This window comes from Periophthalmus magnuspinnatus, chromosome 21, assembly GCF_009829125.3.
Source record: "Periophthalmus magnuspinnatus isolate fPerMag1 chromosome 21, fPerMag1.2.pri, whole genome shotgun sequence".
NCBI classification, from domain to species: domain Eukaryota; kingdom Metazoa; phylum Chordata; class Actinopteri; order Gobiiformes; family Gobiidae; genus Periophthalmus; species Periophthalmus magnuspinnatus.
The window spans coordinates 21677255-21694167 of NC_047146.1; the positions used below are offsets into that span (position 1 = coordinate 21677255).

A 16913-nucleotide genomic window follows, 5' to 3' on the forward strand; every position below is an offset into this window, starting at 1 on the left:
TTTCCCACTAGATTTCCAAAATAGCTATCTGTATCAGAAACTACAAAAAAAAATAAATAATACTTACATACACAAGAATTGAATATGAAAAAAAATCATACCATTTTGATACATTTCTAAACAACTAATTTTGTTAAACTGTAGTAGTAATAGTTGCTCTAATTTAAAGTGGGCTTAACAGTTCTATATTTTTATTTTTTATGATTTTTAAAAATTATTTAGTTAGCACACATCTGACCAAAAAAAAAAAAAAGTAATAACTAATGATCAGGTTATGTATCCTCTTTTGACACACATATACCCCCAAGATTAATATGAGCTGGACCTTTGCCTCTTTGACATGGCATGATTCATGTGGGATGGGATTCAGATGCTGAATAGTTGATGAGCTAGGACAAAAAGAATAGAATGGTAGGGGTGGGGCGGGGGCAGAAATAGAGAGAGAGGCATGGGGGAGAGAGGAGAGGATGGAGAGGGGGAGGAGAGAGAGGAGAAAGGCGGGCATCCTTTCAGCTCAGATGCAGATCCTATAAGCCCTTAGGTTTACTGGCTTGATGGAAAATTACCTTGTGACCAAAAGGGGGAGGTCGGGAGGACTAGTAGAAAGTCATAGTCAGTCGCCACTCATCCTGAGAAGTACTCGGGGTAGCAGGGACGCGGGATGGCCCGTGAGGATGGCAGATCGCAGGACGTCCCGCTCCTTCATGGACAGGCTCAAAGGTCCTACGCCTGCTTTCTCCGTGGCAACCTGTGGCTGGCGGGCGCTGCTCCTGCCCCAGCTAAACCGCCAGTCCCTGTATGTCTATGGCAGTGAGATAGCAGTGGAGAAGGAGTGCATGAGGCAACTGCAGAGCGGGGTCCTGGTCATCCACCCCTTCAGCCTTATGAGGTACAGTCCACGCACTTTTATTTTGAACTGTGTATCTAATAAATCCAGGTCACTGTAGTGCTGAGCAAGCAACTTCAGTAACAGCAACAACTTCCCATAACTTTTTGTTGACATATTTTCATCCTCTGACCCATATTTTCACAATTTTAAATCATTTTCTCTTCCCATTTTATTTCTCTTCCTCTTTTGCACTATAAATACTTGTTCTTTTGCCCTTTTATTTCTTGCAACCGATATGAATGTAGAAGCCATATCATAGATTTAGAAAAACATGATAATCAATAAGTACATCTAAATTTATCTTCATGTCTCAAATGTAAAAGTCACTTCAGGACATTACTGAGGAAGAAATCCATCTGCCATTAAATTAAATGTGTGATGTAGCTATAATTGGTTTGTAAGGTGAGCGGACAGAGGGAAAACAGAGAACAAATGAAACAATTGGGAGAGTTATTTGAGCCAGGACATTCAACCCCATCTAAAGAGATTTGCAGTTACAGTATCTCATTTAGTTTGCATAAATAGTCTTGCCTTACAGTTCATGGTCCAAGGAGTTTTTATGGAAGATTTTGTTCTGGACTGAAAAACAATATGTAGAGACACTTTAAGGACAAAAAAACAACAAATAAAATTATTACTTTGTCTTTTTAGGAGTTACTACATAATGGGTATGATGGCAATCACCTTCTTGAACTTGATTGGCATTCCCATGGAGATAGCGTTCCTGGATGGAGACAGCGGACTGGCTTGGGAAGGCTTTAACGTCTTTTCGGACACGCTATTCCTCATTGATGTGGCTTTGAACTTCCGCATGGGAATCATCCGGGACGATGCAGAGGTGACAGCCCGCATTCCCATACATAATCTGGACCACAGCTGTAATCTCCGGACAAACACATACAATCCAGGCCTACCCCATCTGTAACCTACATCAAACATTGCAAGCGAGATTAACAATCTCTCCTCTCTCCCCCCTCGATTTCCAGACATTGGGAAAATATTGGCATCTGCTGTTGATTTGGTAACAGGGATTATTGTAACTCAGACACTATTGCAATTATGGGGTCTGTATCCTATTTTAATCTGCTGTGGCTGCGTGATTTATCAAGCCAATCACAAATGGCCCATCTGTGAATTTTATCCTCCGCATTACTAACCTGTATATGTTTATAATATTTAGTTACACAATTATTCAGTATTTCATACAGTACTAGGAAAACAGTTAAAATTTCTATTTGCAGCTCAACATGCCTCAAAAACATCATGCACTAATGATAAGCTTCAATCACTGACAGTTTCAGTGTATGGTGCCCCCCCAAGGCAATTTCCAACAATATATCATACTGAGAAATCATTATTTTGATTCTGACAATGACATTGATGCTAAGTTCAAGTGGTGGATAATCGACAAACAGAATAACAAGGAGCCCTAGTTCCGCTGTTGTCTATAGTATACTGTACAGTGCAGTTTAGATGGACCCATTATAACCCGTGTATGTATAGTAGCCTGCACAACGCAAATCCCATAGTATTTTTTCTGACAACTACTCCCAAGTCAATATTGAAACAAATGTTTGGCCTCATTTCACAAACAACTAATCCCTTTAGTAAACCGTTTCTCAATTTGATCTGACTAACGCTCAATTTTAGACAATACAAAACTCTTGGCTTTTTGACTGAAAATTATATTATTTAACACATATTATCCGGCTATCTTTATCCAACTGTTCTGTACTTTTTCTCTTTTACAGGAAGTTGTTTTGGATTTAAAAGAGATCCGAGTGAGCTACCTGAGGACATGGTTCATTCCTGACGTGATAGCAGCATTCCCAATTGGATACATACTGCTGTTTGCGGTAATATTAATCTCAAAGAAGAGGCAATAAACACTAGCGTACTTTTATTTTTCCAAAGCAATAAAAATAATACATTTTTGGACTCATACAGTGAAGTAAACAAAGTCGACTAGAAGCCAATTTAAAGTTCTCTTACACTTCCGTACCGCTTCTACTTTATAGCTAATTATCAAGCATAAATTACAAAAATTGTAAAAGGTCAAAAGTTTACCCTGCCTGAGCTAACTAATAAGCACAATGCATTGTTGCACAGCTCTGGGTTGCACACATATACCTTTTACTTTATTTTTTTACTCATGTTTAATTGTTTATGACATGTTGAGGTAAAACATAAATAAGTAAATAAGTCATACAATTTGCTTACATTGCTCCTTTTGCCTTTTAGCTGTGTTCAATGGTTTTCAATGCTTTATTAATGTATAACTATATTGTCCTGTCAGCTTTGTCCGCTAAACACATCATTAGTTTCCACAGTTGTGGCAGTTCTAGGCTCAACACCTAGCCATAACCCTTCAGCAAAAATCCTAAACATATTCCTAAATTTGATCATTCTTTGAGTTAGTGTTGTATGCATTAGGCTGTAGTTACCAAGGACTGACATACCAGTATATATCATTACTATAACAGTCAGCCTATTTGCCAACATAATTTTAATTGTATTGTCTAGCCTGTCCTGCTAGAGAACTCAGAAAATTTCTCTTTCACTTACCTTGTGTCTGTCTTATTTTTAAATATTTGTAAAAAAAAAAAATCTGACTCAGGTCCTACACAAATGTTCAAATATGTTACATGGCACTTAGGCCAAATGGAGCCAATAACATCTGTTCTACAGAAAGTCAATGGACCTGTTTTTGATATTAAATAATTTTAAATCAATGTTTGTGGCATACAATGAAGCAAATCTAAAATAATCATCTCCTGTTATGTTTTATTTGAAATTTCAGGAATTTCTTTTCTCTTGCATGCTATGCCAAACTTGGTCTCTGTGTTTCCAGGATCTTCACTACCAAAACGATGACAACCCCTCCAAAGCCAACAAGATGATGAGAATCCTGATGTTTGTCCGCATCTTGAGCCTCATACGCTTGGCTCGAGTATCTCGCCTGGTTCGCTTTTTCAACGAAGTGGAGAAAGTAAGTCTAAGTTTGAAGATCATGTCTGAAATTCAATCAACCCTTCTCCTACATGATAGATTACTGTCTCCAGTAACGCATTTGACCCTGAGCTGCTAACCAATGTCATTCCCTGCTACTGAACACTACTATATAGATTTTTGAGCTATTGCATTGACTTAAAAATGGTAGTGTTCATCATGCTGTTTTGTCAATTTTTATACCATAGCCTATTTATATCACATCAGATGAATACAAAAGATCAGCTATATTCAAAGTTCAAACCCTTCAGGGTTTTCCAGCCTTTTGAATCCATAACAGATGTTAAGATATTCAGTCTTATGTCAACTCCTTCTGTGTTCCTTGTGTCTGCCTGTCTTGGTGATTATGTGAAATATTCATGCATTTATACAAATTCATTCAAAATCTTCTCAAATGTTGCAGGTCTCTAATGCAAATCTGGAGGTGGTGAGATTGTTTTTTAAAATCCTGTCCCTGTTCATGATGATTTTCCTGTTGTGTCACTGGAACGGCTGTATCCAATACTTTGTGCCCATGCTTGAGGAGTTTCCAGCAGACTGCTGGGTCCGACAAGAAAACCTCATGGTAACAAAGCAGCAAAAATTACCTATTCCAAGTAGGGATGCCATAATAATTTTGTTAATCATGAAATGTGATTATTCAGGTTTTCATGTAATCATAAGAACTAAAATCAAAATTAAAAACCATGACTATTTTGCAGGTCCACTCCACTCCAAAAAAGTAAAAAAATGTTATTTGCTTTTTATGTGACTGTTTTTGTCCCATTAACTTTACTTTATCTTTTATTGTGACATCCCTATTTCCAAGTATTGTTTTTGACATGGTGGTGTATTCTAAACACAAAATGATTTTATCACACAAACATGACAGTGGTATTCTTTAAATAAATAAATGTATCAAATTAAGTTCTTATTGAACCATGTTTTCCAGTGATCAGATTTTAAGGAGTTTATTTTGTCCTTTTTGCCCAAGTTTATTCAGTAGGTTTCAAAGGTAGTCATCTAGTTCTTATGCTCAAGCCATTTCAAATCTTAACTTCTAAATGAATGAGGTGTTAACAAAATTATATAGATTAGTTACTTTCCCAAGTCACTTTTGGGTCTTTATATGCCATTTACAATACATTGTGTAATTAAAGCTTTAATAAAACTTAAATTATTTTTATATGCACTAATAAGCCAATTAATGTATTCATAACTGTAGCTCAATAATAGTATTTTTATCCTTATCTTGCAGAATGCTACAGTGCTAGCAAAATACTCTTGGGGCATATTCCGTGCTTTGTCCCAGATGATCGCTCTGTCCTATGGCTCTATGGACGCTCCGACAAGTGAGAACTATTGACTGTTACATCCTGGTGTACTATCGTGTAACATTGGGACGTATAGACAGACACACTGCTGTTGTGGTGTTGTGTTTCGCAGACTATGTGGAGATGTGGATCGTCATGGTGAGCATGGTATCCGGGTGTCTCATGTACACCGTGCTTGTGGCCAACACTACAGCTATGATTGCAAATGTCGACCCCGCGGCAAAAGAGTACAAGAGCAAGGTCTGTATAGGTGACACGTTAGAGACAGACACAGCTTAGAGCCAAACAATGTGTAATTATGGTATAATGAGGGTCCACTTGAGCCAGCGGAGAATAATTATTTTATATTCTCAATGACAACTGGGGTCATTAGTCCCATTATGTCACATAAAACTGCTGACTCAGGTGTAATTGAAGAAAAAAAAAGTAAAGAAGAGAAGAACAGCTGTAACTTTACACATTCAAAAGATATATTATTTTGATTTGAACACAGGATCGTTGTCATAGATTGAAACCCATGAACAGGTTGCGTTTAAGCTCTAAAATTTGATAAAATCATAATTTTATATGGCCTATAACTGTATTATTTATTGGGGATAGCTAGGCCCAGTAATTACAGTAACGTTAACTATAAAGTAGGTCAAAACATTTTCAGTCTGACAGTTAAATTCTGGCCTGTCCTCCAGCTATAGGGATTCTCAAATGTTGTGACATTACAGGGCCACAACCTAATAAAACTATTTTATTGTTTCAGATGAGTCGACTGGAGCACTATATGGCATTTATGAAACTACCTCCTGAGCTGCAGCTTCGTATAACTAACTATTATCAGGCTCGATATGGAGGAAAATGGTTTGACGAGAAGGAAGTCATGAACACTGTGTCCTCAGCGCTCAAAGAGGTACTGCTATGGCTGTATCATGTTGCACATTCTGTTATAAATCTTTGATCGACTATCCTATTTGTGAGAAATTATGAATAAATGGTTCTAAAATATGACTATTAATGAATGCTATGTATCTTCTAACTTTAGTTATTATTCACATGCAGTGAATGTATGTCCATTAATACTTCTGCTTTTTCTCAAATATACTATATTTTTCCTTTAGCCATATAATATTATTATTATTATTATTATGTTACATGAAGTTGTACTAGGAAACCTTTCTAGAGGGGGTCCAGCTACATGCTTGTCACCCATGGAGATTATTTTTTCCTTTGGCATTAAATTTATCTATCTCTCATTTTTACAGAAAATCTTACTGCGAGTAGACTCACACACACACAGATCTGACTTGTGACCCGGTGGCACCACCAGCTTGTGACCATAGAGATAATAATATTTACTGACATAAATTCTGTGAAACATTCCAGGCAAAGCAATAACATCTTAATAGAGAGAAGCAAGTGGCAAACCTCTCAATTACTACAACAACTTAACAGCTATTATGTTTATAACTATTCTGCCCTGCATTTGTTTTCTATTTCAGCAAATCATGGTGGTGATGTGCAGTACTCTGCTGAGGAAAGTGCCAATGTTTCAAAACAGACACGAGAACTTCATAAACACCCTAGTGGTGAAACTGGAGTATTGCATTTTCCAGGAGGGGGACGCCATTGTGAGAGAGAATGTCCCTGGAGACCACATGTACTTCATAGACCACGGGCAGGTTTTGGTGGAGGCCGATTCCTATGAGAGAGAGCTCTGTGATGGGGACTTCTTTGGAGGTGAGTTTTGCTCTGCTGGCTCGCTGTTTGGCACCTCATGCTATTTACATCTTATGTAAATTCAGTCTGTTCTTATCATACAATAGTCTTTAGAGGTGAGATTTGATGTATTGCTAATTAAATTTTGGGGCAAAGAGTTGTTTCCATACTGTGTCAATAAGTGAAGAAGAATCCTACCCGCCTGCTTGACCATGTGGGACTTGTGGTAATAACCTTTGCAACCTGACCCACCAGCTGTTACACGATGTGATGCTAAGGAATCCACACTGGCCTTTTAGCAACTACTACTTCATTTATCACATTAATCAAAATATAAGGTTGCACACTAGAATACATCAAGAGGAAAAGAGATCTAAACAAGGTCCTAGACGTTATACTAAATGCACTAGTAGAGTCTTTCATCCCTTACAGTATCAACATCAATAAAAACAGTAATTTGAACCACTGCCACGTCAGAAATCTCTTTCCAAATTAAATTTTCAGACTTGAAGTGGATTCAAATCTCCTACTGTTTTAAGCCAAGCATGACTCTTTCCAAAAAACTTTTTAAGTCAAAGATTATTACATTTTGGATTACTTATTGGGCCTCAGCCAACTGGTCTCATTAAAGTTACCCCTGTGCTTCCTCAGAGTCGTGTGTTTTGACCAAAGGCAAACATCTGGTCACGGCGAGGGCACTGACTGACTGTCGCTGCTTCACTCTGTCCTGGGACGATTTCCAGGAGGTGCTGAGGATCTTCCCAGACGTCAAAAAGGACATAGAGAAACATTTTGTCAATTCAGACAGTGGACTTGTCTAAGATGGAAGCACCAATTCTGCTTTAAATGGATATGCTTTTTATATGATTTTCCAGGGCTTTTCAAGAAAAGGACAATAATATAGCTCACTAGAAAAAAAATTATTATTTTGCGAATGATATGGACTATTTATTTTTATTATAATAGCTGTGAATTATTGTATCTTCTAATTGCAGCAAGTTCTATACGTAACATTAAACAGGACTTTGGTTCATTTATTTATTTGTATTCAGGATGTTATGCCTGCATGATCGCAGAAATTACAAAAAGTAAAAATAAGAGATTTACTTAAGTTTTACTCATGGTTTTACACATTCAGGTCAGTAACTTTACATGACAATTATATTTCACCCAAACACACATACAGTGCCTGAAGCAAGCCGGTGCTTGTACTCGTACAGATAGTAGGATGCGGGAGGGAAGTTGCACTTCATCTCCATTCGTCCGGGGACTACATGGACCGCCACCCCGGAGCCTAGCCCCTCCTGCAGCTTCTGGAGCATGCGTGAGGCTAGGTACCTGCGGGCCCGTCCTGGGTCCTCCTCTATGGCAGCGTACACCTCTGGGGGGGGGTTCGGGATCTTCCACTCCAGGTCCACAATGAGCTGATGAATACGGCTCTTGTCCAGAGAGGTGGGAGCCTCTCTGTAACAGGCCATCACATGAGGCACTGGAGGCTCAGAGGCCACTGACAGGAATTGACCGAGCTCTTTTTCCGCTGGAGTCTCCTCAGTTTGCTCCTCCTCCTCCTCCTTCATCTCATCCCCTTCCCTCTTCTCCTCCCCCTCCTCCTCCTCCTTCTCCTCCTCCAGGGGGGTAAAGGCCGGGTGCAGCATCACGGCCCAGTGCAGCCACTCGTAGTTCTTCTCCAGAGTTTTGAGGATGGAGGCTGCAGCCACGTCAGGAGACGCACGGTCCTGCACAGCCTGCTCCAGCTGCTCTCGCACATCCACTTCAGCCTGCTCCAGGAAGTAACCCAAACACCGGCCTCCAGAGGTCTTCATCTTCCTGTAGAGGGCACTCATGCGCTCAGTCCAGGTCTTCATCATCAGAGCCTGGTCTCTGCCTGTCATAGAGGCCTGTGTGAGAAGACACACCAGCCCTGCACCCAGCACAAAGTTCACCTGTGAGCAGAAAGGTACATCAGAGATCAATACAATAGGCAGAGGGCAACCACTGAAAACGTCAATGAACTTGAGTTTTAGTCCTTACTGTGAAATGACATTCAAATTGTTCTTAGGTAAACAAACTATACTTTGGCTTAAATACTATCACTACATCTGTGTTTACCCATGATAAGTCCTCAAGGTGGTCCAAATATTTCTGTGTCAAGAACATTTGAATAGTCATTTTCCTTTTGACATTTGTAAAAGGAAAAATGACCTATTTTATTTTATTTTCATTTTTTCATCTTTATACAGGGACAGCCCAATGAGAGTCCTCTCTCTTTTTCATAGAAGTACCTTTCCATGTTTGTCCTCACTCACCTGATTTGTCCTTCTTCCAGCTGTAATAAGGAAACAGGGGATTTGCAAACTCAGCATGGCAGAGACAGAACAAGGTCTCTGTGCTGCTGAATTATAATTCCAGTTTATTTCCATACTCAGAAGACAGATGCATCCCATTTGGTTAACTCTGTGTTTTCAGCACATTCATCTTGGTTGTCCAGGGACTAAAAATCTAATTCTGTATACAGCTGTGCTTCAGTCCTCTCAGGGGACATTAGGTTTGCCTTATTTGGGTTCTGAAGGTTTATTTTTATTTATTAATATGAATAAATATTGATTGAAGTTGCACATTCAGATGTGTTTGTTTAAAAATTGAGGCTTTGATTGAAGAGATTTGAGGTGAAGTAGAGAAAAATCATGGTTATTGAACAGGGTGCCTTGCCCTAGGACAAAACAGTTGACTGCACGGGTCTGAGAGAACATCTAACGTTGGTGTTAGAGGGAAAACACTAAGTACCTGAGAAACAGCAGTCCCAATTTATGGTTGGGGGGTCTGCTACCTGCATGTCTCAATGAAGATGCCATTGCTTTGTCGGGAATGTTCCACCATATGGGATTAAGCTTTTCTCTTGCATTTATTCTATTACAGCTGTTTTATTGGTTGGATCTCACCTGCAACTTGTCCTGGTGACACTACCTGCTGCTCGTCTTCTGAAGATAGATAAGTTTAGTGCCATACTATGGAACACTCCAGGCAAAACAATAGCATCTCCATGAAGACAGTACCCTAAACCAGAACGGTTACATAGTGCACCTTTAAAGCCACTTACTATTTCATAAAAAACCTTTACTTCCCAGACTTACCTTTACACAGAACTGTGTGAGCTCCCAGCGTTTGGGTTTGCGACTCAGAATAAGCTTCTCTAGCAGAGGGAGACGCTCGGTCAGAGGAGACAGTCCCATCAGGCGGTGGTACAGCGCTGTGAGCTGCCTCTCTAAATGATAGTCTTTAACAAACTGAAGAAACACTTCTGTCTCCTTCTTAGTGAATGCTGACTGAGCACGCACCTGATGAAATAAAACAGGAACATAATATATTTAAATTACTGTCTGAATGTCTCAGTATAATAAATAAAGTTTAATTTATTTACTTATTACACCATTATGCAAATATAATATCTTTACCGCTGTTGTGAGCTGGTTATAGACCACTGCCAGATCATCTTCCAGGTGTTGCACCTCTGTGTCGCCCAACAGCCCCTGCTCTGAAATGCTCAGCTCCTGGTCCAAATGCTCCAAGTTCTTTTTGACTGTCTCAGTCTCCTCTGCTGAGGAACTGCCATCGAGATAGGAGCTGATGGCCTGGACCAGAGCTCTGGAGAAAATACACCCTGAATTTTTATATAGTTGCATTAATTATAATTTGTATGTTATTTACATTTCAAACTTACTTCACATTCTGCATGTAGCCCGTTGGCTCCAAAACCTTTCCAAACATAATGTTGGGAACAGAAGCCCGCATAAAGACTAGATGTTAGTAGAAAAAACAATAAAACAGTACAATTAAGTAGGTTGTAATGTAACAGACAAATAGCCTATAATGTAATGTATGGCTTACCGAGATCTTCACCTGAAATGCTCTGGCTGCTGGTGTGGACTGACCTTCAGTGTTTGTCCCTTATTTAAATCTTACGTTATCAGATAAGAGTTTCACAGCAACACAGACACACTTGAAATAAGAATAGGTCTACACTGTATGTACTGTATAAAGATATTTCTGCTTACTATCTGCCTATGCTATAACTGTAGGTCTACGTGTAAGCATTCAATGGCATCAAATAATTCACTATTTTGTAGAGAACTGAGGTGACTATCATAATCCTAATAGGAAAAATAAATTAAAATTTTCAAAGTAATATTTCAAAGCATCAGAGCTAAGATGCAATCGTTTAAAACAGTAAAAACAACCCAAAGTAATATCAAACGTGACCCAAAGTTTAAAAACAGTGAACAGTCACTCCAATCCAGACGGTGGCGCTGTTCTGTTCTGTGTTTAAGCAGGAGTTTCCTTTCAAACCCGGAAAAGGCGCCAAAATTCAAGCAAGCCAAGAAAAGTACACAAATGTTATCAACAGTATCCCAATAAGCTTTAACAAAAATGGATCCGACATCTCAGTTCTTTGCGCAGCTTCGTAAACTGGCAATAACTTTTGAAACAGAAACGACCAAACTTCAATCCGCGTTTGAAAATCGTAAAAGCGACGATGACGACAGCAGCGGTCAGTAACACGAGTCTAGTGAAAAACATCTATAGATTATTATTCATAGTAATCATTTGAAAGGATTGACAGAATGTTACCTTATTGTGTTGATTTTTCTTGGTTTCAGAAAGTACAGCCAGGGGGGTGCGAGCTTATCACGAATTAAACTGCGAAGTTCAAAACGTCAAGGTAAATACAACTAAACATACAACTAAACTATAGAGGCATGCATTTTTTATTTAAATGAATCACTGACTCACTTATCAGGGTTTCCCACAGGTTTATACCGAGACTATTGTGGCACAAACGATCTGTATTTGAATAATTTTATGCAATACAATTAAAAGAGTACTGATCAAAAGCACACTGATTACAGATTACATATACTGTAGTTGCTATTTGTTTATGACAATACTACAAACATTCAGCAGCATTTGTTTTGGCAATTTGAATTCAGCCTGTTCGTATAGGGCCATCCTCTATTATAGGGAAACACTGGTTTATATTTCCGTACATCCACTCACAGGGGCAGATCCAGGATAATGTAGCACTGCAGAAAACGAATGTGGACGAAGTGAGCCGCTTCATAAAAGACTGTGAAGTGAAGCAGCAGAAGCTCTCTGAAGACCTGAACGTGATCAAGGCTTACTGGGAAAAATATGGATACCGACCTCCACAACAGACCACAAACCGTGAGTATTGTCTCTTCGTCATCTGTTGTATTGTTAAATGTATTGTAAAGTTTATTCCAAGTTTCGTTTAATATACAAATGTCTTAGCTGCTCTTAATCACAACTGATAATTGCAATGATTTAGTTCTTATTTGTCAGGGATTATATTTGCATTCATTAATCTTATGAAAGAAAAGATGAATTGCAACAGATTTGGCTACTGCTACTTTACATTTGCAGACCATACGTAGGTGAACACACACAAAAATGTTCCACTTTTTAGGTCACGGTGTCAATGATTGTGAATTATTGTTAGATCCAAATGTTTCTTCCCGCAATAATCATACCACCAAAATGTATTGGGGTATCCTTATTCTTAACATAACCTCTGTGAAATGGCAATCCAGCTTGAGGTAAAATCACTTGAAAACTTTTGTGATTTTATTTAGATGCCAGTGATTATTTGCCTAAAGAGGAGGAAGCTACAGAAGAAGAATACCAGTCATCAGAGGAAGTAGGGGAACATCAGCAAGAGACTGAAAGAGAGTCATCACCAGAGAAACCTGCTGCTCCACTGCCTGATCCTATGCGTACCCCGCAGCTCTCTGACTTCGGCCTGTCTGAAGTACAACTCAAGAGGGCTTTAGCTGGAGGAGAGTGGTGCGCCGAAGTGCCACAGATGCCTGAAATGATCCTTCCCCATCCTGCATTAAACACACCGGCTCCTCCGGCAATGGCCTTCACACCCAAACGTGCTCTGCGCATGGATGAGGAGGAACTGCTCACTCCACAGATGCATGACTTTGGCATCTCAGAGCACACCATGTGTTTTAACAATGACTTTACCATGGATCTGCGACTGAAAAGTTTTGAGAAAACGAAAAAGTAAAGCATTAAAGTTCACAATACATTACAGAGACATTTTGCTGATACAAATAATACATTTGTAAATAATATATTCTTTCACAGACCACAACAAAATTTCATAGAGCCCCCTGTTAATCCTCTGCTTGAAAGCATACAGGCAAATGGTATGAAGCTTATCAGTGTTTTTAATTTTATGATACAACTGTAGATTTTCATATTTTGGATTTTTAACAGGATTGTTCACCAGATATGATATAAATCAGTGTTCATTGTAAAGACATTAAACATATATTTTGCTTCTGACAGACGATCTAGAATCGCCAGAGCCTCCTGTATTTTGTACTCCAGGATTAAAGATAAAAAAGACCCATCCCACCACTGAAACCAGTTCTGATTTAGAATCTCCTAGCTGCCCCGCTATTCTGCCATCCACTCCTGAGGTCCCTGCTTTTCAAACACCATATGTAAACCGCCTCCTCAGCACAAAAAAGGTTAGCATTAACACTTCATGTTCATGTTATTTTAGTATAAGAAAGTCATCATGTCTAGTTCTTTATGCTTACAGAGTGAAAGAAAGCCTGAGCCAATTAAAATGGAAAGTGACAATGACAGCAAAGTGTGTAATATCCCAACACCACCTCATGGCGGTGAAGCCTCAAAACGCAGTTGGGAGTATAATGTGCCACACTTAGGTACTGAAGACATGATGGCCAGTGAGATGCCAGAGATGCCAAACCTGGAGTCTAATTTGGGAAACTCTTTGCAAATTGTAAGTCTAAAATAATGACACACACAGTAATTTTGTAGAAAATAAATGTTATTTCTGTTGTGCACCACATGACTTATAATTTCTTGTCTGTCCCTACATTTCACTTTACAGAGAAGTGCAAATATGCAGAAAAAGGTATATAGCCATGAAAAGCCCATTGTGAGTGTGCTGGACTTGGATGGACCGACTCAAGATTTTAACTTGGGAACACCATGTGTCAGAAGAAACTACGAGGAGCCGAGCACCCCTGAAATGCCCGACCTGAGTTCAGTGACACAGGACATCTGTAAAGTAAGGCCTTATGCATATTGGATTTATACATTCCTGAGAGAACATACTGCAAGTTAAATAAGTTAAATGCCTCTTTAACATTTTTTAAAGGGGCTGTATGTAACTTTTTGGTGGATGGTTCGCTACCTGCTTTTCTCCATGGAGACTGATTGTTATTGATCTATCTGAAATGTACCACAGTATAGCATTAAGTGCTCAAAAAATGTGATTTTTACTCAGGATTAGATCTCCTCAGATCTGATCTGTGACTTGGCCTGTTGGCATTACTAGCTTGTCTCTATGAAATAGAATGGTTTAATTGCATACTCTGAAACAAAATTCTAGGCAAACCAGTAACATGAGACATTGAGAGAAGTGGTGGACTTTCTAGCATAAAAGTTACACAATGCACATGTTAATCTAACTCCAAACATAATCTCCCATTGTATTTGTAGCTTGTGTCTCAAGCTCACATGAGAAAATCATCCAATGCAGCCAAGAAACCACAAGAAAAAGAAAATACCAGGTAAAAAGCTCAAACATTCTTACTTTGAATATTTTATGTGTTCAACCATGCAATTGTCTTTGTAGGCCTCCCCGAAGATTTGACACACTGGCGTCAGTCTCAGAGCAGGAGTTTCATAGTTTACCCGATTACCTGAGGCAGATGAGTCTGAGCAGTCTCAACCAGGCTGTGGACAACATCAACAGCTCCATAGCAAAGTGTAAAGGTGAGCAAAGTATTGTTTTTCAAGTATTGATTATTTCTTTAAAATATATATTAGTGTATATATTTTAAACATTTGAACTGTTGCAGACATGTACAAACAAAACTGTTCCATTGTTCAAAATTCTTTATTGTTAAAGTTTTTCTTTTAGTTTAATTTATATTTTTGAAGATAAAATATATCAAAGATGAAGAATTATCGTCAAATATCTGCAGGGTCAATTGTAGAGCTGGTGATTTGTAAACTCCCATGACTGGGAAAAACAAAGAAAAACAAAAGATACTCAAACTAGAAACTGAGTAAGTCTGATGTCGCCATAACCACAATCCAATTACAGCAGTTGAAACATGAGAGAAATCATTATTAAAACAAAGGTCCTAGAAAACTTGGTACTAATTGATAAAGAGCATGTACTGGGCAAACAACTTTAAAGGAGAAATGTGTTTTGAAACTGCCAAAGGAGGATACAACTATGCATTTTAAGTACGGTAGTACAGTGCAACAGTATAGGACTAGAATGTCTCTTCCGTTGCCAGACATCCATCATCAAGACACAGTATCATCTTCATTTAAACACTTGGAACAGGATCAAATGCCAACAACAGGCTTTTTTATCCAGGGGTTTTCTTTACTCCACAAGGATGTATTACACTTAACACTTAAGTCTGAGTGGTAGTGTCAGACTTCTGGCATTACTGTTTCTAATCTACATATTGGCACATTTATAAAAGCCTTTTTACTTTACAAAAAGTTTAAAATTGCCTTGTTTTTCATAAATTATATTAAAGCACATGTAATTATTGAAACCCATAATTTTCATAATGAAACTGGGTAATTAGTACATTACAAAATAGTTACAGTATCTAACAATAATACATGCACTACATAAAAAGAACTGATCTAATAATCCTGTGCTCTTATTGCCTCTTTATTCACCCATGTCATTACTCAGTTGTATCACATTGACAGCATATTATCTATGGACCTGTGAACATCAAGTATTATTTAATAATTTCATGTTTTTGCTGCCCTCTACAGGAGATAAGATGGAATTTCAGATAGAGCAGCTGAAACAAATGATAAATTTTGGAGCAAAGACTTCTTTATTTATCGTTTGTCTAAGGGAACTCAAAAGACTGGACCAGATTAAAGGATCCAGACACGACTCTGTTTACAAACTAAAGACTCACAGCTGAAATAGAGGTAACAACAGTCATCTAAACCTGTGTTGTACTTAAATACTGATAGTCATGTTTTGTAAATAACTCAAGGGGTTTATTATAATATCTTCCCATCAATTTTAAATAATTGTTAACAAAATAAACCACAATTTTAGCAACTTGCTGTTTGTAAATGTTTGGAGCTATAGTATCTTTCAATTGACTGTTCTTATTATCTGAATGAAAATGGCAGACCAACTATGTTACAGATCTGTTGCCTGATACATGAGTAGAAGATGGTTAATTAGAATTATAAGAATGACATTAAACATTTTTACAGGCGAAACGTTTTGGAGTAATAAATTAAAGTACTCTTCCATATAATTTAATATGTCTTTGTTTTATGGAAGTGCAACTTTTAATAAGATTTGTAAAAAAGAAAGCAAGCTCCTGTGACCACACTTCAGCACAGTAGGTGGCGCTAAAGCTTCTAAAAGTTGGTTGCCCGTCCTGCCCGTAAACAGAGGAGGAAGATGCTAGCCTGTTAGCGGCCTAGCACGAAATGTAAACATCCACAAAAATGTGTGATAAAAGCAAAGACGCGCCGAATGTATTGTGGAGCAGCTACTGCAACCCTTTTCCGACAAGGGTGTTTCCAGAGAAGCTGATTATTGTAGCGAGAGACGGCCAACTCCGGCGCTGGACAAATTTGATACAAGATTCCAAAGTTACCGCCAACAAGTGGAGCCTACACGAGACATTTCCAAACCACCACGTATGAGAAAGACCAGTGGCTAACCGGGTTGTCCTAAGCTAAACAGACTGTTTTTTGCTGGCCGTGCATTTTGTTTTCTGTTGAGCAAGTTGTATGGAACACAAAAGATATGCAGATCTTGGAAACTTGTGTGGAAGTATGCTAAGGCACGAGCGCTCCCAAAAACCACATCAGGAGCGTTATTGCCCTGAAAACCTTTGAAGGTGCGCGTGCTGACAGTCACTGAA

The 16913-nt window shown here is 38.6% G+C and overlaps 3 protein-coding genes across 3 annotated transcripts; 2 read left to right on the top strand and 1 right to left on the bottom strand.

Annotated features, from left to right (window-relative positions):
• The first annotated feature begins 260 nt into the window (after positions 1 to 260).
• On the top strand, positions 261 to 7954 carry hcn5 (hyperpolarization activated cyclic nucleotide-gated potassium channel 5). The gene is made up of 10 exons (XM_033986744.2): positions 261 to 889; positions 1541 to 1727; positions 2641 to 2745; positions 3741 to 3878; positions 4302 to 4463; positions 5136 to 5229; positions 5324 to 5451; positions 5966 to 6112; positions 6702 to 6939; positions 7570 to 7954. The coding sequence occupies exons 1-10, from the start codon at positions 555 to 557 to the stop codon at positions 7737 to 7739; spliced, it is 1704 nt and encodes a 567-aa protein (XP_033842635.1). The 5' UTR covers positions 261 to 554; the 3' UTR covers positions 7740 to 7954.
• Positions 7955 to 8013: 59 nt separating this feature from the next.
• On the bottom strand, positions 8014 to 10825 carry LOC117389141 (uncharacterized). Its single transcript, XM_033986746.2, has 5 exons — positions 10804 to 10825; positions 10637 to 10712; positions 10371 to 10560; positions 10050 to 10253; positions 8014 to 8861 (listed from the first exon to the last, which is right to left on the bottom strand). The coding sequence occupies exons 2-5, from the start codon at positions 10705 to 10707 to the stop codon at positions 8085 to 8087; spliced, it is 1242 nt and encodes a 413-aa protein (XP_033842637.1). The 5' UTR covers positions 10708 to 10712; positions 10804 to 10825; the 3' UTR covers positions 8014 to 8084.
• A 449-nt stretch (positions 10826 to 11274) lies between these two features.
• On the top strand, positions 11275 to 16254 carry ska3 (spindle and kinetochore associated complex subunit 3). Its single transcript, XM_055230551.1, has 11 exons — positions 11275 to 11464; positions 11574 to 11635; positions 11973 to 12138; positions 12567 to 13002; positions 13087 to 13148; positions 13291 to 13475; positions 13550 to 13753; positions 13865 to 14044; positions 14479 to 14549; positions 14615 to 14754; positions 15790 to 16254. The coding sequence occupies exons 1-11, from the start codon at positions 11344 to 11346 to the stop codon at positions 15945 to 15947; spliced, it is 1785 nt and encodes a 594-aa protein (XP_055086526.1). The 5' UTR covers positions 11275 to 11343; the 3' UTR covers positions 15948 to 16254.
• The last annotated feature ends 659 nt before the right edge of the window (positions 16255 to 16913 follow it).

Bases quoted from the DNA above. Each gene is read 5' to 3' on its own strand.
- hcn5 (XM_033986744.2), top strand. From the start codon at position 555: ATGGAAAATTACCTTGTGACCAAAAGGGGGAGGTCGGGAGGACTAGTA. The intron at 5,452-5,965 runs GTCTGTATAGGT...TTATTGTTTCAG, and splicing joins CAAAAGAGTACAAGAGCAAG to ATGAGTCGACTGGAGCACTA. The intron at 6,940-7,569 runs GTGAGTTTTGCT...GTGCTTCCTCAG, and splicing joins TGATGGGGACTTCTTTGGAG to AGTCGTGTGTTTTGACCAAA.
- LOC117389141 (XM_033986746.2), bottom strand. From the start codon at position 10,707: ATGCGGGCTTCTGTTCCCAACATTATGTTTGGAAAGGTTTTGGAGCCA. The intron at 10,561-10,636 runs GTAAGTTTGAAA...TATTTTCTCCAG, and splicing joins GGCTACATGCAGAATGTGAA to AGCTCTGGTCCAGGCCATCA. The intron at 8,862-10,049 runs GTAAGTCTGGGA...TTCTGCTCACAG, and splicing joins TCACACAGTTCTGTGTAAAG to GTGAACTTTGTGCTGGGTGC.
- ska3 (XM_055230551.1), top strand. From the start codon at position 11,344: ATGGATCCGACATCTCAGTTCTTTGCGCAGCTTCGTAAACTGGCAATA. The intron at 13,149-13,290 runs GTATGAAGCTTA...TGCTTCTGACAG, and splicing joins TGAAAGCATACAGGCAAATG to ACGATCTAGAATCGCCAGAG. The intron at 14,045-14,478 runs GTAAGGCCTTAT...TTGTATTTGTAG, and splicing joins TGACACAGGACATCTGTAAA to CTTGTGTCTCAAGCTCACAT.